General features: G+C 46.6%; 1 protein-coding gene across 1 annotated transcript in view; it reads left to right on the forward strand.

Moving 5' to 3' along the window:
• The window catches only part of MYOF (myoferlin), a 144265-nt gene that overhangs the window by 53023 nt on the left and 81389 nt on the right, over positions 1-9853 (forward strand). Inside the window, exons 6-11 of the mRNA XM_006755111.2 lie at positions 3619-3785; positions 4370-4498; positions 7256-7318; positions 7404-7454; positions 8615-8645; positions 9325-9440. Of these exons, the coding sequence (XP_006755174.1) occupies positions 3619-3785; positions 4370-4498; positions 7256-7318; positions 7404-7454; positions 8615-8645; positions 9325-9440 (557 nt within the window). The remainder of the gene's footprint in view (positions 1-3618; positions 3786-4369; positions 4499-7255; positions 7319-7403; positions 7455-8614; positions 8646-9324; positions 9441-9853) is intronic.

Genomic DNA, 9853 nt, shown 5'->3' on the forward strand with positions numbered 1-9853 from the left:
AGAGCATGGCCCTGCCAACACCTTGATTTTGGACTTCTAGGGTTTAGGACTGTCAGAGAGTAGATTTCTATTGTTTAAGCCAACCGGTTTGTGGGACTTTGTTACAACAGCTCTAGGAAGCAAATACCACCAGCAACTTCCTATTCAGTCAGGGGCTCCCGGCTCAGTTGCCGCTGTGATCATGAAAGAGTCATTGTTTGTAGATCCACGTGGCTGTGGTTCAGATCCGTGCCTGGGTCTCATGTACAGGGCATGCCAGCACAGCCACTCACATTCGGATAATGAAACAGCTTGTGCAGAAGGGTGCATTGGGCAATGCCTTAGGGCCCCCCTCATTCTTTGTGGAACACTTAGGGTAGCATTGTTCAACCTGTGCAGCTTCCTGCCACGTAAAGGGGCGATTTCCTGCTCAAATATCTTTCCGCTGCGATGCAGAGATGCTGGCAGTCGCCATGACTTAGGCTGGTTCCCTCAGGTCCAGCCTAAAGTCTGGATAGCAGAAGGTGATTCCAGAAGAAATGGGCTTGTCGTCACCTGCAGTCTGTTTCTGAAGCATCCATCAAGAGTTTAATGAGGGCTTGTTCTGAATCCATGCAGCACAGGGGTGCTTTATCCCGCCTTCTCCTGCTTGCTGCCCTAAACAACTGCCAACCCCAAAAGAAACAATCCACAGTGGGAGGAAATCCCCCTTGCACCCAGGAAGTTAGTGTTAGTTGTTGTTAAAGCCGTGCACTGCCCAATCTGGAACAGGTTTGAAGAAGGCAAGCCTGACCCTCTGCGCTTCCCTGAGGCTGGTGCCCAGGTTGGGAAGAGCACCGCCCTGGCGTCTGGGTGCTCTTTCTGAGAACTTGAGAAGGTAGGAGCAGCGGTCAGGATGCCCTGGTTTATGACTCATTCCACATTCATCGAGCCTGTGCTGTATACTAGGATTTATGTAGTATAAATCCTACATGGGCAGTGGGCAGATAGAAAGAAGAAAAGTCAAGCCTTCTGCCTCTGAGAGTGGCTGGTCGTGGGGAGGCCTACGGGTTAACAATGGACGCAAGTCTCTGTGGGAGGACTGGGTGGAACAATGTGTGGAAGGCATGTGAAGGGGTGACTCACTCCCTGTGGGAGAGGCAGGGAGGGCCTGTCCCAAGACAGTACATTTCCTCTGGAACTTGAAATGTTGAGAAGTTGAGGAGCTCACCTGGTGGAGAATAGGAGAAGGGACATTCTAAGAGGCAGGTGCCGCAGATGGGTGCCACCGATGGGTGCAGCAGATGGGTGCCGCAGATGGGTAGTGGGAAAGCCCTTCGGTTGAAGCCTCCTCAAGAATAGGGAAGGTGAGGCCCCGGTTATGTTGCAAAGGTCAAAGGTAGCTGTTCCCTACCCTTGACTTCTATGGGGTTCCTTGACCCTGACAGCAATGATGAAGGATTAGGAGGACAGCATCTCTTTCAACTGCAGCCTGGTTTTAATCTACTCTTGCACCAGTGACTTAGGGCAAAGACTTGGTCCTGGTTTCAGCTCAGATCCTAGTAATCCAAGTCACTTCAGCTCTTTTGACCTCACCTGTAAAGTAGGTGAGAGGCAGGCTCTCTAAGGTCCCCTCAAGTCTAACATTCTGTGGGTTTGGGGCTCCTTGAAGGACCATGAAGTGTGGATCCGGAGTGTCAGGTCAGAGGAGAGGGCTGGCTGAGGAGCAGAGTGGGCAGTCACACTTGGTGAGTAGGAGGCAGGAAGGGAGGCCCGCGGAAGCACCTGAAAAGGTTTAGTGGGAGCACCAGGAGGAGAGCTGCAGGATTCAAAACGCATGTGTGGGTCCCAGTGTCCAATGCCGTGGAGATCAAGCATGAGGACTCAGAAAGGTTCCTCAAGTAGCAGGAAGAGGTCCTGGTGGAACTTTGCAGAGCAGAAGCCAGGTTGGATGGACTCAGCAGAATGGAAGAGTGTTGAGGAGGAGGGTTCATGCTGGGCTAAACTCTAAAGCAGTACATCGGGGAGGCCTTTTACTTCCCCATGGTTGCTCCTTCCTCCCTCTGTGCTCCCAGCCCCCATGCTGCCACTGACTGCTTCAGATTCCACCCCACCCATTGCTGCGCTCCAACCCAAACTGATTTCTCAACAACACTTACATTTTAATTTATTGGGTGCTTCTCTGTGCCAGGCACTGTGTAAATTACATTTATCTTTACAATACCCTGCGGTAAGTACTGTGATTTCCCCCTTTTTACAAATGGGGAAACAGAAAGAAACTGACTCACGCTCATGTCTCAGAATTAGGATTTGAACCCAGACAGCATGGCTCCAGAGCCCGAGCTTTAAGAGCCGTGCTACCCAGCACGCTGAGTGAGCTAACTCATACCATGATGTGAGGTAACTCCACGTGGAAATTAAACCTCTTACTTGATTTTGTATTGCAAAGGTGGGGAGTTCAAATGCAGGTCTTTTTCTTAGTCTCTCTTAAATTCTATTGCATAGATTACTGGGAGTTCAGACTTTTTGTCTATTAGGGAAGGAAAAGCTGCAGTTTGTCAATGAGTTTCAAGAGTTTGTCAATGAAAGAAAGGGGAGACACAGTAGGTGGAGTTGATTTTTGTTTTTTTAAGGAGTGAAAGGTTTGTGTACATTTGAATGCAGAGGGTAGGTGACCATAGAGAAGGGACCACTGGAGGGGAAAGAGAGAGAGAGAGAGAGGAAGAGAGATCTGGAGAGTCCCTAAAGAATCAGAAGGGCCCTAATTGGTTTGGCTCAGTGGATAGAGTGTCGGCGTGCGGACTGAAGGGTCCCAGGTTCGATTCCGGTCAAGGGCATGTACCTTGGTTGTGGGCACATCCCCAGTAGGGACTGTGCTGGAGGCAGCTGATCGATGTTTCTCTCTCATCGATATTTCTAACTCTCTATCCCTCTCCCTTCTTCTCTGTAAAAATCAATAAAATATATTTTTAAAAAAGAATCAGAAGGAAGTGGGCTCTCAGGCAGTGGAAGGGGGTTCACTCTACCAAATAGGAACAGCTCTCTCCCCTGAATGGAAGGGAAGCTGGGGCGGCAGGGGTGCGGGTGGGCGGGTGGAGTGTACGTGAGGGCACAGACGTGTGTGGGACTGACAAACCAGGACAAAGGGGAGAGCAGGGTGACCACCGTAGTCTGCTTGGCAAGCGGGTGGAGAGGGCCTTCAAACATCAGGAGGCTCAAGCAGGAAGGAGACTGTACAAACCTCATGAGCGCATCTCCGGAGAGGAGACCTGCGGTGGGAAGGGAGGGGTTGGAGCGTCCTCTCAGGGCTCCAGTTTCCTCATCCCTCCGCCCTCACCACTGAAAGGCCCCTTAACGGCAGTCTGGGCTCTGAGATCAGAGCTGGGTGATTTCTGCTGGGTCCGACTGAGCCTCACACCCTCTCCCTGGCCTCGGCAGTCTCCCTGTCACTTTGAGGGCAGCCTAAATGAGAGTCATCATGCACCACGAACACATCTTCCTCCAGAATCGGAGTCAAAACAAGCCCCAGTCAGTGTCACCAAGAGGCGTCTCCTTCACCTGAGCCTCAGGAACCCAGAAAACTCTCTGTCCGGGAAGCCGGAGTGTTCAGACATCCCAGGGAAGGGCCATCTCTGACTGGATTCCCTTTGCATGTTTTAGGAGAGGAGGAGGAAGATGGAGGTGAAGAAGATGGGTTGGACAGCACGGTCAGGGACCTGGGGCCCAAGGTGTCAGGTAGGACGGTGTCGGAAGCTCAGCTTGCCCGGAGGCTCACGAAAGGGAGGAACACGCGGCGGCTGCTGTCCAACAAGCCCCAGGACTTCCAGGTAGGAAGAGCCCGAGTGCCGGGTCCTTGTCTTAGACCAACTGTCCAGCTTCTGCGGGGTGACGCGGGGAGGACCGGTTCTGTCGGCAGTGGCTCAGCTAGTTAAAGAGGACATCAGGTCCTTACCCAATAAGATGAGCTCTCCGTGGTTCTTCTTCGTGTGGGAGGAGGTGTGGTCAAGCTAGATGAGAAGTAAAACCATCCCCTGGGGTAGGAATAGAACAAGGGCACTGCGTTTTCCTAGCTCTGGGCACTGCCTTCTTTGCAGAGATGGCTACAGAGTGAGTTTGTGTATCCCAGGGCTCAGCTGGGGTCTGAGTAGTGGCCTCAGCCCTGCCTGCCCTTCCCCAGGCCAGCTCTGGAGTATTTCAACCCCTCTCTTGGCTTCTGGGACCCAGCCCCTGTCCCCACCTTGGGAATGAGCACAGGTGGCTGCTCCCCATCCATTAGCACAGATACATTGCAAAGCTGCCCTGCGGGGGTTCAGCCATCCTCCCACGTGAATGAGCGGAGGCAGTGCCTGAGAGTTCTCTTACAACATGGGCCGGGAAAGCATCCGTAACATCACCCCTTCTGTGCTTGCAGATCCGGGTCCGAGTGATTGAGGGCCGGCAGTTATGTGGCAACAACATAAAACCTGTGGTCAAAGTCCACATTTGTGGCCAGACGCACCGAACAAGAATCAAGAGAGGGAACAATCCATTTTTCGATGAGGTAAACGGGCTCAGGGAGTCTGTTCTGTGTATATGCACCTTCCTGCCTTCCACCCACCTGTCCCCTGTCCCATGTGGGAGGGGAACACATACAACTTAACTGGTAAAGACAAGACAAAGTTCCAGCGTTAAACGTAAGAACCGCTGGGTGTTGGAATCACACAGCCTGCTTCATCATTGCTTCTCAGAGCTGCTGGGGTCTCTCTGGGATTCTTACAGCAACCTCCTGACGGAGCCCTTCCTAGTGGATCTTGGTACTCCTGTGTGGAGCCCATGATGGCACCTACTTCTGCCTTTGGTCTTTCTAATCAGCAGGATGCTCTGTGGCTAAGTGACCTGACTTTGTTACAGTGTCAAACTTACTTGGCCATAGAAATAATAGATGTTTAAGAATAGCAATGATGAGCAAAAAGGATTTTTTCTTTCTCTCTCTCCTTATACTGAGAATATAGCTTGGTTCTGTTGGCTTCTTCTGCAACACTCCTCCAAAAATACTGAATCCCTTCCTCAAAAATGCTGAATACCTGACTCAATGCCACAGAACCCCACACGTAGGCCTGTGAAGAGAAATTACAGGTTTAGAGAATTTTGAGAGTCCAGATTTGCTCTACTGAGGAGATGTACTTCTTTTCATTTTTTTAAAAAAATATATATTTATTAATTTCAGAGAGGAAGGGAGGAGAGAGAGATAGAAACATCAATGATGAGAGAGAATCGTTAATCGGCTACCTCCTGCACGTTCCCTCCTGGGGGCCAGTTTGCAACCCGAGCATGTGCCCTGACTGGGAGTCAAGCCGTGACCTCCTGGGTCACAGGTCGACATTCAACCACTGAGCCACCAGGGCCGGCCGAGGAGATGCCTTTCTGAGATTCCTCTGCCTGCATCTCATGCCGTTTTCTGAGCCAAGGCCTTTCCTACCACAGTTTCTTATCACAGTTCCTCTTAGTTCCCTACAGCTTCTAATCCCAGCCCCAGCTTTTGTTCTTTTTTCCTACCTTTGTTCACAAAGAACTGGTTTCTTCTGTCTGGTGTTCCTGTTTCTGCCCTTTGTTCAAGCTGGCCCCCAGCTTTGGAGAAAGCCCCATTTCCTTCTCACCTCTCTTCCTCCTGCAGTGAATCGCAGACAGCAGCCTGCAGATAAGGGGCTCCAGAGTTCATTTCAGAGACGGGTGGGTGCTCACTGAGAGGAGGCACTTGAAATGGACTTGGGGAAAGGCTGGGAGGTCATGTTGGAGGACAAGCCTGGATTGCAGGGAGGACAAGGTACTAGATGCCAAAGGCGGAAGACCTATGAACGCGTTTATAATGCAGGATAAATATTTACTCAATTACATTCTCAGGAGCCCAGCAAGATTCACCATCTCAGAATTTTCACATGTTAATGATTTTTTTTGGAGATTAGATCTCTTGACAAAGGGAAAGAATCAGGTAACTGAGCCAATTTATATATCAAGAAAGGAATTTTGCTAAAACATCACTAGTTTATGTACATCTTTTTAACCAAGTGATTAAACATGGTATCACCAATCATGGGTCAGACTGACATATGTGTCCTGATGTGATCTAATGGAGTAATCATCACCTGGGTTGTTTCTTGTTCAGTGGTCAAAGTGACTCTAACAGTGAGGAATCATTCACACAAATCCAGATTGTAGGGTATTCTTCAGCATAACCAGTCATGACAGACAAAAACAAACAGCAAAAACAGGCAGAAGTTCTGTTCTAGACAAAAGGAGACTAAACAGACACAACAACCAAAAGCAATGCATGATCCTTGAGTGGTCCTAGATTTAAAAAACTTTTCAGGACAATTGTAGAAATTTGAATGCCTATATGTTAGCTGTTATATTTCTTGGGTGTAATAATAGTATTGTGATTGTATATAAGGATGTCCTTGCTCTTAGGAGATGCATGAGAATCTATTTTAAGGAGTGAAGTATTATGGTACCTAGAACTTTCAAATAATTCAGTTAAAAAGAAGGAGATATTTCACTAAACCTGAAATGTCTCCAAAATGGTAACAATTGGTGAAACAAATGAAAGATGGTATTTATTTTACTGTTTTTTCTTTTTCTTTGTAGACTTAAAATATTTATAAGTAAAAAGTAGGAGAAAAATGTCTCAGTTTAAGTAAATGCTCAATCTTTCTCTCTTAGAAGTAAACTTAATTGGTACATAAAACTTGGTTTTATGTACAACCTCTATGTATCCAATATTTATCTCCCAAGAATCAACTTTCTTAAACTTAGCTGGTACAGTGAGTTAAAATGTGGTCAATATTGACTCTACGAAGGAACTAACATCTAATGGGCAAAGTTGACTCTGAAGGTGTTTTGTTAGAAAGAACAAAATTAGAGTCACTAAGCACAAATGATAGAGTTAAAAATGATAGAATTAAACTCAACTTTCCAGGTCATACAAGCCCTAAGCATAAGATACAACCTTAAATCTTTACTTAATTAAGCTAGTAGCTATCTGGTCCCAAAAGAATAATCTCATTTAGGTAAATAAACACTATAGTTTGTTACTTAACCTTTTTTTCCTTTTTCAACATGCAGAGGTGAGTTTGCTCATGAAATTAAGCCTTGGGACCTTTTCTCAGGCCTTGCAATGTGTTCAGATCTAATATGGTCAAATCTAATATGGAGTTTGCATGTTGTATTTTTTGGGGGAGGGCCTGCAATATTACAGTTTCGTACACACTAAACCTGAGTTCATTCTTATTACATTCAAACAATCTTCTCTTTGTTTTGACAGTTGTTTTTCTACAATGTCCACATAACCCCTTCTGAATTGATGGATGAGATCATCAGCATTCGGGTAAGGGGGCCACGGAGTAGGAAGGTGGTGCCCACTATCTGCCAGATAAAGCCACTAATCTTTCCCCCACTCTTCTTTCTTCCAGGTTTATAATTCCCATTCTTTGCGGGCAGATTGTCTGATGGGGGAATTTAAGGTGCGTGACAACTGTCAGTTTCATTCAACTTACATCAAAGATGGGCACTTTCATAAAGAGGAATCAGGTTCCTGGTCAGATCTCAGGATGCCCATCTTGGTGACATCTTAAGGTTGTGCATCAGGGATTGATGCCATGATCCTTGCTGAGGGCCGGAATACCAGCAGGATATGAATGCCCAGGGACCAGGAACCAGCTGCATGTCTGGGTGTAGTGACTTCCAAAGTACGACACTTAGCAGCACCCTAAAGCAAGATAACCTGAAACTGCCATATCGGGCCCTTCCCAGCATCCCAACTATGGATAGAAGCCAGTACACTGTTTCAGAGGGAAGGGGTGATTATGGCAAGAAGCTCATCACACAGCTGCACTTACCAGTGGCCCCAGGGCACCATCTACAAAGCCAATTATTATAAATCTGGAGGATAAAGACAAGCCAAACCAGGGATGAGAATCAGGGTGCTTTTCCAAGTAACAAACATTAGAATTAAGGACACATACTTGGTGCCTTCTACATGGAATGGGCTGCATCTCAAAGGAAGGAGCTTGCAGTCATGAGAGGTCCTAGAGGTTGATCTGGGTCAGGCAGACCTGTGTTCATGCTCTGTCTGCCACTAACCAGCCACTAACCAACCACATGTCAACTTCTCTGATCCTTAGTTTCTTCTTCTGTAAAATGGGATCATTGTGAAGATGGAATAAATGAGATAGGATACATAAAATATCTAGCATAGCACCTGGCACATTGGAGTGCCCAATCAATGATTGCATTAATATTAGCATTAGTTGGAGGAGTAGAGTGTTGGATAGGCAGTTGGGCCAGGTGACTTCCTGTAGGGTAACCACCAGTCCAGGTTTGCCTGGGACTAAGGGGTTTCATAGAATGTGAAACTTTCTGTGCTACCAGAAAGTCCCAAGCAAATAGGGACACACTGATCCCCCTACTTCCGTGGTTCCTTCCTGCTCTAAGACTAGCTCATTAATTCAAAATGATGGACGGAGGTTCTCCTATATGCCACACACAGAGAGTGCGATGGAAATGTTGAGTCCCAAAGAAATTTAAGTCTAGTCAGGAGCACTCTATTTAAATATAATAATGATGGTTTCTTTTATTTTAAAACTGATTTTAAAATCCAAACTCCTTTATTATTTTTTCCCAGATTGATGTTGGATTCATTTATGATGAACCTGGTAAGCAATGTTCTCTCCACGAACTGGAAGATTCTGAGAATCAAGAAAATTGGGAGGATCAAGGAATAAAAAATATTTTTTTCTTGATTGAGGAGGGGGAAGGATACTTAGCGGGAAAGAATAATAGTATGGATTTTATTTTTAAAAATCTAATGGTAATTATCTTAATGTTCACAAATAGGTAATTCCTCTGTTTTATAAGGATATTTGCATCTTGTCAAAGTCAAGTGATGAAACCCATTCATAGTGTAGAGAGCCTTGTTTGGGTTACACGGGGCAGGATGGGGATGGAGGCCGTGCAGAGAGGAGGACATTAATTCAGACACTCATCTGGGGAAATTGGCGTGTTATGATGACACTTTAGAGCAGTGGTTCTCAACCTTCCTAATGCCGCGACCCTTTAATACAGTTCCTCATGTTGTGGTGACCCCCAATTTCATTGTTACAAATGGAACATAATTAAAGCACAGTGATTAATCACAAAAACAATATGTAATTATATATGTGTTTTCTGATGGTCTTAGGCGACCCCTGTGAAAGGGTCGTTCGAACCCCAAAGGGGTCGCGACCCACAGGTTGAGAACCGCTGCTTTAGAGGCCATGTTTGTTTGTCTGACAGCAGATGAAATCACAGACCCGTCGGCTTCCCTTTAAAGTGCCCTTGTCCTTTTTATTTTAGGTCACGCTGTCATGAGAAAGTGGCTCCTTCTCAATGACCCCGAAGATGCCAGCTCGGGTGCTAAAGGTTACATGAAAGTCAGCATGTTTGTCCTGGGAACCGGCGATGAGCCTCCTGTGAGCCCCTGAATTTTCTGCCACTTACGCTTTTCACTGCAAAATAGGACCAAGGGTTAAGCAAGGAGGCATCAGACCTAAGCGGAGCCCAGCTTCTAATTAAGACCTGTAAACCCCCAACTCCTCCTGTTTTTCAAAAGCTCTTCTTTTCTTTGTGGCAGAATTATTTTCTAGTTCACTTAGACGCCTTCCTGGTGTCTGTGAGTGGGTGTTTCTTTCAGTATAGATATATGTGTTTTTAGGACTTTGTTGCATGAGTTTATCTATAGAGCATAGCTCACTTGCAGAATCAGACATTGCTACCTAAAAGGACAATGCCATCTAGAAAACTGGGCAGCAAACCCAGGAATAATGAGAGGGCAGAGAGAAATAAGAAGAATTTCAGGCTCTCTCTCTCTCTCTCTCTCTCTCTC

Source organism: Myotis davidii, unplaced genomic scaffold (genome assembly GCF_000327345.1).
Source record: "Myotis davidii unplaced genomic scaffold, ASM32734v1 scaffold271, whole genome shotgun sequence".
Lineage (NCBI taxonomy): Eukaryota > Metazoa > Chordata > Mammalia > Chiroptera > Vespertilionidae > Myotis > Myotis davidii.